The sequence below is a fragment of the Halichondria panicea genome, chromosome 5 (genome assembly GCF_963675165.1).
Source record: "Halichondria panicea chromosome 5, odHalPani1.1, whole genome shotgun sequence".
NCBI classification, from domain to species: Eukaryota; Metazoa; Porifera; class Demospongiae; order Suberitida; family Halichondriidae; genus Halichondria; species Halichondria panicea.
In genome coordinates, this window is record NC_087381.1 from 4994758 (window position 1) to 5009880 (window position 15123).

Consider the following 15123-nt stretch of genomic DNA (forward strand, 5'->3'; position numbering starts at 1 on the left):
ATATCTATAGTGTCGTAGTATACATGCATGTCTAGTAACGTGTAATACATGTCTATATATAGTGTCGTGTAGTATACATGTCTAGTAACGTGTAATACATGTCTAGTAACTTGTAGTACATGTCTAGTGTAGTACATGTCTAGTGTCGTGTAGTACATGTCTAGTGTCGTGTAGTACATGTCTAGTGTCGTGTAGTGTACATGTCTAAAGTCTATTTGCGTTGAGTTCGACCACGGAAATTATGTGGTCAATTATGGCTTCATTTATGCTGTATGTGGTGGACAAGTATATAAGTATGCCTGGGACTTCTGCATGGAAAATTCTAACTTTTAGCTGCATGGTTGGAGCTTATTAGCTCTATACAGCATAATTATAGATAGAAGCGCTTTTTAACAAGGAATCCAATATGGTATATGACACAGAATATGACACAGAATTTCAGTAAAGTATGACAAAGTTATGACAACTTTATGAAGGTCAAACTCAACACAAAATTAATAGACTTTAGTGACGTGTATAGACTAGTACATGTCTATTATAGTGACAGACATGCATGTTGGTCAGACTGATCGTGTGATGCTTCCACAATTAAATACAGACACTCTATGTAGGGTTAGTGTAAAAGCTGGAATGCGGAATGGAATGGAATATGGAATGACAAAATTAGGAGAGCTGCTGTTGGTGCTCTGACTTAAAAAGTGTTACAGAAGCCTTTATAGCTAGATCTAGCTGCGACCTTTATTCGAGGCGTGTATTACAACTGAAGTTATCCCGTACCAAGAACATGCAGTGGAAAAGAGTCGCTTAAGTAGAAGACTTTGTTGCTTCTTTTCTTATCCTATACAGGACCCTTCAGGCTTTTAACTTTGCTGTGATTCGGTCCACCTACATGTCTCATGCACAAAAGAAACTCTGTTATAAGTGTCAGTATGCCTCTAGTCAGCTTTCATGCGCTCTACTGCATAAATTCCTCTGGTTTCTATATATCTTATACTTGTAAACAGCCGAGGGTTAGCATTTCAGTGCTCTATAATTACATGCATGCATGATCAAGAATAATCATTGTATATAGTCTACCACAAACAAAATGTTTAGCGCTAGAGTCCTACGAATCTGTTCCATTCTTAGTAATAAACGGCTACTTTTGCTATAATACTGTCTACATTTAGTCCAAACGGTTGTCAGTTATTTATCTATATACTATGGGGACAATCGATAGAGGTGGGTACCACACTCGTTCCTGCACAAGCAGTGAGTCCACCACAACAGAGCAGGTTGACATTGTGTGTGTTGGTGATACTCAAGCCTTGACAGGACAGTGGGTCAGTGCAGCGTATGTTGCAGCTGTAGTCTCCAGTGGGACACGTCACTCGAGCCTCGTTACAGGAATACTGGCCATCACAAATTATAGTGCAATTCTTGTTAGCGGGGCATGTGACGGCAGCATAACGGCAAGAATATCGACCAGTGCAGTTCATGGTTCCTTGTAATGCAATAGTCATTTCTTGACATGACCCTTCCCCATTGCAGGTCAAGCAGTTACTTTTTGGTCCACTTGTAAAGCGAGAACGCTGACAGGATCTGTAGCCACTGCATTCGACAGTACAGTCCCCAATACTGGGACAAATGATATCAATATAACGACATTGAGAATGAGCACTGTTACTCAGTCCAGTGCACCTGATGTTGCAGGTACTGTTCTCTTCACATATGATATCTGCAAAGTTCCCAATATAATCACCATAGTACCCGCCATCGAAGTTAAAGATACAGTTACTGCCTTGCTCACACACAAGGTTGGACCGTTGGCATGCTTGGTTTCCATTGAGGCAATTCACATCACACAAAGTATTCGGTGAGCACCTCACAGTCGCATATAAACAAGCAAAATAATCGGTGCAGTGTAGGTTGCAGTTTCCATTAGAGCAGCCGAAGGTTGAGCGTGAGCATGAACTGTCACCGTAACAATTCATGTGACAACTTTTACCCAAGCATTCAGAGTTAAAATTAGAGCATGAATCTTGTCCTTTGCAGTTGAGTAGGTAGCTTTTCCCTGGGGATTCAACAGTTGAATACGAGCACGATCGTTGGCCCTCACAAGAGAGGAGACAGTTGTCACCCGAGCACTGCATGACCGATGTCTGACATGCGTAATCACTCGAACAGTTCACATTACAGTTCCCCTGAGAGCATGTGGTGTTAGCTTGTTTGCAGGCATACGTGTCATCACAATTGAGATTGCAATCTCCTAGTACACTCGGACATATAACACCAGTCCTGAAACAAGCATACGATTCCATGTCATTACAGTTTATTGTACAGTTGTCTCGATTGGGACACACCAGCTGTTCGTGCCGACAGGTTGTATCCTCACAATTCACGATAGCGCTGTTCGGTATAGTACCTAAATATGATTATGTAACCAGAAAAGGTAACGATAATTATAGTAACTGTGGCGGTAATTGGGGATTCCACTAGGAGTCTACCCCTCCCACGGAGGACACCAAAAATGTTCAAGTGAACTATTATACACTGTGATTATAAATATGCCCTTGGATTCTGGTAAAAAAAACTTACACAAAGGGTCCACTTCCGAGCCACTCCAACTTCCCACTGCACATGATCCAGTGCTCGAATCCTCACAAGTCCTAGTGACATCACCAACCAAAACATAGCCAGGGTCACACGAGTAGGTGGCAGTGGTGCCCACACCAAGGGGTTGGGCTGATGAGGGCATGGAAATGACAAGGGTACCATTAACAGGGGCCGCCATGACCTCAGGACAAACAATCACTGGGAATATGAACATTGCAACAATGGATAATCAAATTTAAAACCATGAACGAGCAAACTGCTATACACTAAAAAGTATATCTACTTCACCTTGACATTCTGGCATTGTTCCAGCCCATGTTCCCACTGAGTCCCTCTCTGGGTCCTCACAAGTCCTAGTGGGGGTTCCCAGTAGGGCATAGCCTAGGTCACATGAGTAGGTAGCCACTGACCCTACACTGAGGGGGTTGACCCCAGAGCTAATAGTCATACCACCGTTGTCTGGAGCCGTTAATGATGGACAGTAGACTGCCTCTACATAATAGACATGCAGTCTTTTAACAAGCTACATTTCATTACACTGCACATGTAACCTTTACCATTAGATCTATATCTGCATAGTTGTAGGAACTATTATATATGGTACAAAGATTACCTTCACATATTGGGACATTTCCACTCCAAGATCCTCCAATTGCAGTTAGACACATTCTTGTACTTTGACCCACCAGCACATAGCCGAGGTTACAGGAGTAGATGGCCACTGAACCAAGTCCAATGTTGCTGTTTTCAGCATCAGGAGTGAATGTGAGGACTCCATTGACAGGAGGTGTTAGTGGTGGACATGTTGTCACCTCTGCGAATAGTTGTGCAAGAAACAGTAAACGTTTACACATTTCAGTTATCTTTCTTGAATTCCGTACGGTGATACTTGAATACAAAGAGGGGATTAATGTTGGACCTAGCTGGCGTACCGTATTACTAGAATGTTTTGCGAGAATCAAACATTTGCGAATTTTGCGAGGGTTGATCAATTTACAAAAATAAAATCCGCAAAACCTACTAGTAAATATACACACGATCCTTGCCAGAACGCAATAGTTAGATCGCAAAGGGTCAATTTTCTGCTGATTTGGCTCATTCGCAAAGGTTTTTCACCCGCAAAATATTCTAGTAATACGGTATTAGGTGTGTGGCTTATCTATTTTTAGGATAGCCATATTTTTTTTATCAGATGCCGCATTACAGCATGCATGCATATACACAAACCTGCACACGTTGGTTCACTTCCACTCCATATTCCTGTACTCCCTCCATCACTGACACAAGTCCTGGTAGCTTGTCCCACTAGTCCATAGCCATTGCTGCAGGAGTAAGTAGCTACAGCTCCCACGCCAAGGTTCACTCCGTGTGTGCCAGTGGAAACACTGACTTCTCCGTTAGTGGGTTCAGTCAACAACTGACATCTAATAAGTTCTGCAATGAGAAAAAGTACTCTAACATAAAGTCAATAGTTATGTGTGTGCAATCAAAATAATAGTAGCCCACGCATTGTTACAACAGTGGTATATGTTTCACTTCTTTACAACACAGTATAGTATCACCTTCTGTTTTGTTTATTGTTTGTATACCTTCACATATCGGCGTAGTTCCACTCCAAGTTCCAATTATCTCTCCTCTAGCATCATCACAAGCCCTGGTTGTCTGGCCAACAAGAATGTAACCAGAATCACAAGTATAGGTAGCAGTAGTGTCCACACTGATCACCTGACTGCTCAATATCACATCTCCGTTCTCTGGTGTGGGAGGCTCCAAACAAATTATTGCTAGAATTATAAACAAATTTAACAGTTGAATCTTTTGTACACCATGCATGCACACTTTCATTGGCACCAATAATTTCAGCTATAAAGCATAGACAAATTATGCAGTTCTGGGCAATTATTACTAATTATGATCTAGCGGGTTGCATTGCTCTAATTAATTAGAGGATCCTAATTAACAGTCATCAGTCATGCATGGTTGAAACATGCATGGTAGGCAACTATAATGTCGAATTTGCTGCACCTTGACAAGATGGTCTTGCTCCACTCCATGTTCCCGTGGTGACTGTCCCTCCATTAGTGTCCTCACAAGTCCTGGACCTCTGTCCCACTAGAGCATGGCCTGGGTAGCAGGTGTAGATATAGCCACTGATCCCAGTCCACCATTCAGTGAGTTTTGCCCTGCCTCTATTCTGACTTCTCCATTGGTTGGTGAGGAAAGTCCTTTGCAAGTTAGTGCTCCATCTGTATGTATACATTAATTAGTCGCGGTGCTGCTCACTGTGCTGCACAGTGACATATAGATCTAACACTTCTATAGATATACATACCAATTATCTCACTACATGTTTATGCATGCTATTATAGCTAATTTTAAAAGTCTATGTCTTATACCTTGTGAGCCAGTGGTGTTCAGGATATTACTAACTTGAAGTCTGGTGGCGAATTCTTTCAAGCTTTCCAGCTGTGATGTGAAATTTGTCTTTTTCTTCAAATTTTCCACGTCTTGTTTTAGTGAATCAAGCTGGTCTGCGTTAGACTCAGCCTGTGGTCTCACGATAACTGTGGCCACCACTACAGCAAGAGCTAGTAGTGCAAGCACTGTCACTACTGCAAAGATTGCAGTCACGTATGTCTGACTAGAAATCTTCCGTCTCGTGGCTTGCTTAGACCTTTCCATGCTGACAGGTTGTAGGATATTGGTTCTGCTGTCAGGAGTTGAGTCCTTGACAGTGATGAACTCATACGCTGGGTTCTTCTCCATTGTATCAATTGTCAATAATTATGCAGGTAACTGGCATTGATTTTCGCATCTGAGTCCTTTATTGTGTACACATTCTCATGGTGGTCATTATGTAAAATTATGTTTTCTATAAGCTTGTTTTATTTTATGATTCCACAAATTGTTGTCTTGCTCCTTTTGTTTGTTGCTTACGATTTCACAAGCTGTTGATTTCAATTCCAACGGAAAAGTGAGACTATGCAACCAAAAACAAACAGCATGAAATCATCATACCCTAAAGTCGATTAATTATGGGAACCTGGGATAGTGACAATAAGTCTCAGGCTCACCTGACTAATTAGTTTGTACACTACAGGTGTGATTGGTTTTAAGTTACTTTTCTGTCTATGGTTTAGGTGTGAAACACATCAAATATCAATTTTGCATGGAGGACCTTTTTACGCCATATCGTATGTATACAAAGATGTAGCTACTGTAAATTGTGATCACAATGATGCGTTCACAAGGTAATTGATTGTGTCCAAGTGGCCATTGACACGCGAAAGAGTGGGGAACATGGTACCAGCCTGTTAACTTGGCCTATGTACACATGTAACACTAAAATTTAGCTAAAGGGATATTCATTGTTGAGCGCCAACCATCAATCGAAATGATTGATTGTGAGTCACTGCATATTCAACGACAAACACAAAAAGTAGTGTGGGCTCAGACTAACAAGTCACTTACACCAGTGACTAGCACGCAAAACGAAAGTACAGTGGAACCTCATAAAACAGACACCATTGGGGAGGCAATCTTTTGGCCGTTATAGAGAGGTGGTTTTCGTTGAACCACATGTAAGGTCTACAGTAGACTCTCGTTAATTCAGCCACCCTTGGGACAGTGCAGCTTGGCCAAGGTGGCTGCATTGCAGAAAATAGCCGCGGCTAAACCTCTTTGCTTGCTGTTGCATGATATGAACTGATTCATTTTGTGTGCTGTGCACTCCCTTTATAGCCCATGATAAGCTTTATTTGTTGTGTGGTGTTACTATAGCTTAGTAATCAGACAAAATATTAATTCCCATAGCCTCTACATTAAGAGTGTGTTGTGTCAAGCGTGAGCAATTAATCCGCACACTCTTGTTAATGAGCAATGCTAATTTACTTTTCTCGTTGTCTATACTTCGTACGTTTGTGTGGGGAACTTTTCGCATGCCTTGTAGTGGCATTGGGTGTGTCTGTCTTACTGAAGGTGCTTAATCTATCATGATGGGGGGGGTTACATGCAGCGTAGCTTGGTCTGGCATGATGGGGGTGGGCGGGCGGGGGTTGTATGAGGGAGGTTACATGCGGCGTAGCTTGATCTAGCATGATGGGGGTGGGCGGGAGTTGTATGAGGGAGGTTATATGCGGTGTAGCTTGCTTGATCTAGCATGATGGGGGTGGGCGGGGGTTGTATGATGTATGAGGGAGGTTACATGCGGCGTAGCTTGCTTGATCTAGCATGATGGGGGCAGGCGGGCGGGGGTTGTATGAGGGAGGTTACATGCAGCGTAGCTTGGTCTGGCATGATGGAGGTGGGCGGGGGTTGTATGCGGCATAGGTAGTGTGGGATGTTGTTGAGACGTGTGGCCCCCTGTTTACCTTTCAATTTATACATAAAATCATATACGCGTTCTATTTTATATACTCCATGCAGGTATGGCCAGATGTACCAAACCTTTGTCTCTGACTTACGGACAGCAGTGGACGAAATGGTACGTAATCTCTATAGTACTAACATTTCAAACCCCATGCACTAGATTGTCAAAGCTAGTGGCTCTTTAGATTATTATTATTGCCTTGTCCCAGTTTTAATATAGCTTCAACTATGACTATATAGTTGAGACTCGGCCTATAAGAGAGGCATATAAATATACATGTAGAACCAATGCAGGCTTCTGTGTCTATATAGGCAGGGTGTCATACAGGGGGGAAAGGGGGGATACCCCCCCCCCCCTAAAATTTGCATTCAGGCATACTAACAGGCTACTAAAATAATAGTTGACCTTTTTTTTTAGCAAAATTTTGTAGTTACTTTTCTTATTTCCCCCCTCTGCTTCAAAATCCTGAATAAGGTACATACACTGTATGTACAATAACATGTAAATAGACTTCATACATGTACATGCAGTTAAATATGTTACCTAACGCATTCAGACGCTTACAATAATTGACCATGCATCCCTCTCTGAAAATGCTCCCAGTCTTTTACCTGTTCTGTTTGCTTCTACTCAGCTAGCGGACGATAGCCTCCTGTCTCAGCCCCCCTCTGATCAGGGGGATGGTTTGAACACGTCCACGTGCTCATCAGCCACACAATACTTCAACCTTGACGACTCAGCTTGCACCTCTGAGTTACTATCAGTTCATCAGACGGGACTCATGTTCATGTCCCCGGAACAGCTGCAGTCTATAGCTGACGCACTGCACGCATCACAATCACTACAGGTGAGGGGAAGAGTTTTATATGGGGATCGAATGATGGACTACGTGTATACTGTAACACTTTACACTAGCTCTCTTCGAGTAACCAATATATAACCACCAACCGTACAGATCCTGTAGCTCGTGTATAGATGCACTACTTTATCCTAGAATGTTTGTAATGAATTGAACGGTAAAAAAATGCATATTGAATACAGAACAGGCTAAGCCGTTTATAGACAGGTTTCTCATCATTCTCTATAGCTATATCGTTATGTTTGTTGTATATTTCCCTCATAACAGGTTCGTATTGACGGCATGAGACACCTGCTGCAGTTCCCCAGCGGTGATCTGGTTGGCTGTGATAACTGGACGCCCCTCAACACTGCCGTGCGGAAGTGTCTCATGGACGACAGTAAACAGCTGTCTGTAAGTGCACTGTGGGCATACATACATACAGATGCTTTCCTGAGGCAAACTCACTGTACGCCTGCATGCAACATACAGGAGCGCACATAATTATACCACCTGCACTAACGCACGACTAATAATTCACAGCTTATGTTTTTAGCAGGTGATTAAATAAAATCATAATTATTGTACACAGTGCACTTGCTATTCTTTGCAGGATATGTGCCTTGTGTTCTACAACAGGATGTATGCCGCCCACCTATCTACCACCACCAGATGTGTGTACCTCAGTCTGGCCGAGGAGCTGATGACTCATTTCCATGGCAATCCTGTCACGGCTGGACCAGGGATTGATGTAGCGAATACCACTAATGCAAAACTGCTAGAGATGGTAAGATGATCAGTCAGAAGTTAATGTATCCTGCTTTTCAATTAGTTCAGCCCAAGTTTTCATACTGATGATTCGAATCTCTCAATTGCTTTGTGTACAATACACATTGATAGTGAAATCCCTATTCATATCCCCCCTGAGTAGAGAGGTCAGCTGGAATGTTAGGTCAGGCACCCAGCAGGTTCCAAATGGACATGCACCCATCAACAATGCCCCCTCTGTATATAATGTCCTCAACCTCTAAGTGGTATCTTTAAAAAATGAGTGCCGTATAGCGAGTAATTTTCGTTATACAGTAGTGACGTTGAACCTATTGCGGTAGAAAAGGTAGTTTTAATTTTCGTACAATACGAAAAATACGCACCATACGAAAATAACCCGCTATACGGTATGATTGGTTTTTGCAATTACTACGTCATGTTCACTCGATCTTTATTCTCCCTCTTTGCTCAGTTTCGACTGCTCAATCACATTCAACACAATCTTCCTTCGTTTTGGCTTCGATACAACGACACAGTTGTCAAGGCCGTCATCAGTGTAACCTTTGACCTCCTGACATTAAACCATGCACCTGGGTCTGCTGGTCCGATCTACTTCTTGTCTCTACTTGATCCCCGGGCAATCTGGTTCAGGAAATGGATGGTGAGAGAAGTGTCGTTAAGTCTGTCTATCTCATTAAAAATAATTATATCTGTGCGTTTTTATCATTATATTTTATGTTGTACATACACACGTAGCTGATTATTGTGTGTGTTTGCAGGTGCATGTATTATTATATGTAGTGCTAACACACATGCATTAATTTAGAGCCTGTATGCGTCAAATATATGATACAAGTAGTAGAAGTAAGTAAAAGTACTAAGGAGACTGAAATTGACTTTTATCTTCATGCCCCGCCCCATCCTTACAGCATGGCCAGTACAGCAGGACATTTGTTATGGAGGCAATGAGAGAGAATCCGACCATGGTACGTACTTAGTGTAATATGTGATAGTGATTCAACCAGAAAGAATTATTTCATCTGGCTTTTTAAAGATCTACACTCTTTTACACTTTTTTAATAATGAAAATCCTAACTCAAGTTATGAGCATTTAAATTGAAATTAGCTATTGAAACTGAGTAGTTCATGCACTTATGCTATATTTGGCAATGCGTTTCTTCTTTTATCAGAATTTACCTTTGACTTATTGTTGTCCACACGTTGCTCTCGATCGCTGTAGATTCAAGACGTGGTGTGTCGTTTGATGGGGGCCAAAGCAGTGAGCTCGTCCAAGCCCTCCAAGCAACGCAGTGCTCGGCTCCGGGGGTTAGGTGATGAACAGGTGTACACTGACAAGACGCTCGAGTTTGCCAAGTTCACTCACCACCTCAGCTTGTTGGAGAAGCTGCTACTGTACAAAGAGGGGAGGAGAATGTTCCCTGTCACAATCAAGAAGACCAATGGTGAGGTACTACTTGCAAGTACATAACGCATAATTATTTTAGGGAGCAAAGTTTTGGCTCTTAAACACACAGAGGTGGCCCTTTTTGGAGAGGTTGTTTTGTAACCATGCAAGCTGTTCATTTGGGACCTGGCCTTGGTAATTATTATCTCGCTGGTCTTCCTTCAGGGGTAGCCGTTATGAGGGAGTCAGCTAAACCACACCCAAAACGTCATTAATTATCCGGCCGTAATAAACATTTTTTTGCATATAAAACTAGCTTGGGGAAGCCAGTACTGGCCAGTAATGTATCATTCACGTGGTGTGATTATATATTACATGTACGTAGATCATATAAAACTAGCTTGGGGAAGCCAGTACTGGCCAGTAATGTATCATTCACGTGGTGTGATTATATATTACATGTACGTAGATCAATATCATTCTCTGCCTCTCCCCTCTCGCTCTCTCTACATTCAGTCTCAGTATCTATCGCTGATGTGCTCTCCCACTTGCTGACCCTGCTCTATTCAGTCAACCATAGTAGTAATGATATTCACGACCCTCTCGAAAGCCTCCGCCCTCGTTACGTCATCTCCCACCTCTTTGAAGAGTTGGCTTCTGGAAACACGGACTGCAGAGAGATGCTATGCGATGTAAGTGTCATCATTTAGTTCGTGTATGCATGTGTACGGTGTATGTTAATTTCCAAAGAAACATTGCAAAGCTTCAGCACAATTCACAAAACTGCGTGAAGCTAAGTTATTAACTTTTGTAAACATTTGAAAAAAGTACAAAATTTTTTTGCAACCTTCTATTATCTCTTTACATTGTGCTACACGGTTACATAAATGATGTGCGTAGGCAGTCACCTAGGAAAGCTTACTATGCATGTTGGCTTGCTAGCTACTTTAGTTCGATGCATGCACATGCCATTGCAATGCGCACTATATATACAGTCATGTGGAGCCCATATACATACATGTAACTAAGGTTACGGCACCGTTTGCTCATTAGTTATTCATGAGCTAGATGTACATGTAGTGATCATGAGCAGCTAGAATGAGGTAAACTTAATGTATGTATAATTAAATCTATAGCTTGCTCAAGTTCCCGCGAACCAATTTTGTCAGTAAAGCCCCGCTCCGCTTGATTTGTGACGCCCATCGAAGATGAGAGGAGTGTATTTCAGCTGCGGAGTGCTCAGAGTCAGAAGCACAGAGTGCTGAAGACAACCTGCTTGATGTGGTCTATGTAATGAAGGCAGGCAGGGTGCCATACATGATTTTGAAGTAGAGGGGGGAAATAAGTAGAACATTTTGCTAAAAAAAGGTCAACTGTTATTTCAATACCCTGTTAGTATGTAAAATTGCCACCTATGGACCCCAACTAGTACCTGAATGCAAATTTTAGGGGGAGAACTGGAGCCAGGGGGGATATCCCCCTTTCCCCCTGTATGACACCCTGACAGGTCAGAGGAGGTAGGACACGCATCACATGTACTTCAATAATTAACAATCCAGGTTTAACCGCAAAGATTTAGACAAGGATTTGTGCATGAAAAGTGATGATCTTTAAGCAGCCAAAACAGCAGCGATCCCACAGTAATTTTCTCTAAAATATATGTAGGGTAGTGAAAGGATAGTACCGTATATCTTCTAATTTATCGGACAGCAAAAATAATTATTTTGGAAATTGTCCGGGTATAATTGGAACAGATTTTTATAGAGCATGCGAAGTGTCCGGAATAATTAAAACAAGCAAGCAGTTGCATGCGAGCTAGCTAAGTTTAATAGAACAGGGTACGACTGAATAGTTGCACTAGCTATCTAAAACTAGCTAATCAAAGCTATCTAACTGCAATACTGTAAGTCTTACTTGCCGTCTATGAATGATAACTCAACTTTTCAAGGTATTGTCCGAACAAATGTAATATTAAAGTACTGGAGTGTCCGTTGTATTAGAACAACGAAAATTGCCCAAAAGAGTGTCCGGGGTAATTAGAAGTGTCCGATAAATTAGAAGATATACAGTACTAACTTGTGGATCAGCGATCCCAGTGGGATCCCGAGCTCAATAGCTTGAAATTCACCATCAAACCTAGTGGTTTTTACTGTACATAATTAATTAAGCTACGGAGAGCTGTCTATATAGGGAGGTTAACTCAGGTTGGTTACCGTCTTCCATAACAGTTTACAATATTCGAGATTACTAGAAGGTGATATGAGCTTGCTTGAGAGCACAACATTAGATCTACCACAGGCACCATAGCTACACTGAAATTTGAAAGGTTAGGTCAAGAGCCTAACGTAAACATTGTATGCCACACATTCCATTGCCATGTGACTGATGACACATGTCCCGCCTCCTCTGCTGGCAGGTATTCAGTGGAAACAAGTGCAGACAAGATGCATTCACTAGTTTACTTTATAAATGGACATCAGTTCAGGGCGGGGGGGGGGATTTTGCCGAGGCAGGACTATGAGTGTGGTTGATTGTAAAGTAGCCATTAGTCTGCCCCTCAAACCAGACACCCTCGGAATATTCTTGGCAGGGAGATGTTGAATATATAGAACTGTACCTTTCTCTCCCACGTGATGTTGTTGATATCTCACTTTTTTGTAACAAGACACCTTTCTGCTCCGCAAATTGGTCTGTTGACATCATCATGTGTATTTATAGTGATGAATGAGAACATTAATTATTATGCCTCGGTGCGCATGCGCAAGCATAGGTATACGGTAGTGTGTGTGTGGTGTGTGGTGTGTGTGTGTGTGGTGTGGGGTGTGTGTGTGTGTGTGCGTGCGTGCGTGCGTGCTCAAGAATCAATGAAGTGGCAAGTAAGAGTTTCTATAGGCTTCTAGTCATGTTCTCTTGGATTTTAATGGATTTGCAAAATAATGCTTCGTTCCTCGAGTTATGCCTAGTTTTGCTTACTTGGAATACCATTGCAGCCTTTTCAGAAGAGCACGTAGCCAAACTTGTTTACCGAGTATTGCTACTCTACTTAGTAGTTAGCTCTGCACTAGAACGCTAGCTATTGGTAGCCGCAAGAGTGAGAAGAGAGCTGCAAGGCTCTGCTGATGGTAGCCATTAATTTTACACTTGAACTTTTGGCATCGATCGTTTTTAACAACAATCATGGTCGATCATTACCCACTCTTTGAATTTGCATGCAGCAAAATTGATCAATGCAAAAATGTTCATCATGTGTATATAGTAGCTTTATGTTATGTAGTTTTGGCATCTCCACCGAGGCATCAGTACCTGCATGCGGTGCTTTCATTTTCTTAATTAGCAATTTGTGTTTGTTGTGGACTACATGGATATATAATAATTATTATACATGTCAAGCATAATTCATTTTTATTTTAGTGATGCTTAGCTGTTTACCTTGCATCATGATACTGTATACCCTCGCGAAAATACATGCACCCCCGGGCCCCTTTTTCTGCAAGAGCTTTAGGTTTGAGAGGGACAACGAGGTTGATAGTAGTTCATAATAGCAAACGTATTTCTTAATGTATACAGGTCCACTGTCAGTCGTATAGAAGGGCCCTCGTGAAGAAGATGTACATGTGTACCGTATGTATCGACACATGTCTGAAGCCATAACTATTTAATAGAGGGGGACTCTTAGTAAGGTGTGAGTTGCACTCTTAGTAAGGTGTGAGTTGCATATCCTGCCCTGCTATCAATGTGGTTGGTGTAATGAAAGTAGTCATTAGTCTACCTCATAGCAGGCAGCTTTCTAGCTCTATACGAATCCAATATGAGGTACTGCACCTGGGCATACAAGTGAATCCGAGGCCATGCTGCATGCATGCCTGGCCACCTAGAACATGATGTTGCAGCTGTAAGAATGCAATATCGAGGTAGTAGTACTGCACCTGAGTGAGACATGCAGGCAGCCCACAAGTGAAGCCAAGGCCAACCATTATGTCAGAGGAGGTGTGAAGCACTTAACATAATTGTATAGGTATCTGCATCAGCCATGATTAGTGCTGTCTTTGTTGCATAGTCACATGACCATCTCTATACGTGGATCCATCGATTAATTACACTCTTGATAATAATTATTCAACGGTGCCAGCTGGCTATAATATATAGATATAGTAATAGAGCAAACGATTGATTTCTATAGCGAACTGAACTAGAGCCGCAAAAGTAAATCTAGCTGCAAGTTGGCATCCATGTCCAGTAATGCAAGTTGGAACGATTCCTTGGCGTATATGCATGCACTGGTGTTCCAGTTGGAGTTCTATTTCCCTTTCCAGACATACCAATTGGCATTACCGATCTGGTCTCTCTGTTCATGTGTATCTAGTTGCGTGGGCAACATCCACATCCATTATAGCTATAATTTTTGTTTTAGTGTTTTCTGTTCATCTTGTTTGTTCCTGTGTCTATATGGTTATTGATTTAGTATATGATTGTGATTATTATGCAACAGAGACCTATAATTAGGTGCTTCGCACCTCCTCTGACAGTTTCACATATCTGCATGTCAGACTGAATTAATTTCCCTGCATGGGAATCTTCTCATCATTCTACCCACATGCTTGTATACATGTATAAGGAAACAGTAATTAAAGCACTGAGCAAGTACTGTACGTCATAGAACTGTCTTTCATTCTATATATAGCCACGATTCTTATGTACATATCATCATGACGTAAGGGGGTGGTGGTTAATAATTGTGGTCACATTAGAGAGTATGTATAGTGCATGGAGGGTCGTAATTTCAATGCACTGCTGCGTAGGGACTTCAATGTGGTGTATAGGTATAAGCAGTCATTAGTCTACTCCATAGCAGGCAACTTTCTGGCTCTATATAGGAATACAATAATTATAAGGTACTGCACCTGAGAAACCCAACAGTACATGTGAAGCCAAGGCAAGGGATGTTGCGGGCACTTTTACTCTGTGGGTGATGAGCCATCCAGGCAACCCACAATACTGTCATATTATTTTTACACATGTATAATTTATAAGGAAACAGTAATTACTTCCTGTATGCAATAGTGTAGTATGCATAGAACTGACTTTCATTTTTCAGCTTACTATAGCCATGATTCTGATGTAATATTATTATCATTACGTAAGGGGTAT

General features: G+C 41.8%; 2 protein-coding genes across 3 annotated transcripts in view; one reads left to right on the forward strand and one right to left on the reverse strand.

The window, feature by feature from the left end:
• Positions 1-15123, forward strand: part of LOC135335887 (protein broad-minded-like) — a 36129-nt gene that overhangs the window by 5700 nt on the left and 15306 nt on the right. For both annotated transcript variants that reach the window (XM_064531546.1, XM_064531547.1), the window contains exons 4-11: positions 7021-7078; positions 7599-7811; positions 8091-8216; positions 8416-8589; positions 9043-9231; positions 9500-9556; positions 9811-10033; positions 10492-10667. In XM_064531546.1, coding sequence (XP_064387616.1) covers positions 7021-7078; positions 7599-7811; positions 8091-8216; positions 8416-8589; positions 9043-9231; positions 9500-9556; positions 9811-10033; positions 10492-10667 — 1216 coding nt within the window. The remainder of the gene's footprint in view (positions 1-7020; positions 7079-7598; positions 7812-8090; positions 8217-8415; positions 8590-9042; positions 9232-9499; positions 9557-9810; positions 10034-10491; positions 10668-15123) is intronic.
• Positions 1024-6401, reverse strand: LOC135335976 (low-density lipoprotein receptor-related protein 2-like). Its single transcript, XM_064531719.1, has 8 exons — positions 4992-6401; positions 4621-4841; positions 4185-4379; positions 3823-4029; positions 3209-3409; positions 2884-3087; positions 2578-2793; positions 1024-2404 (listed from the first exon to the last, which is right to left on the reverse strand). Exons 5-8 carry the CDS (start codon positions 3261-3263, stop codon positions 1194-1196), a joined length of 1686 nt encoding a protein of 561 aa, XP_064387789.1. The 5' UTR covers positions 3264-3409; positions 3823-4029; positions 4185-4379; positions 4621-4841; positions 4992-6401; the 3' UTR covers positions 1024-1193.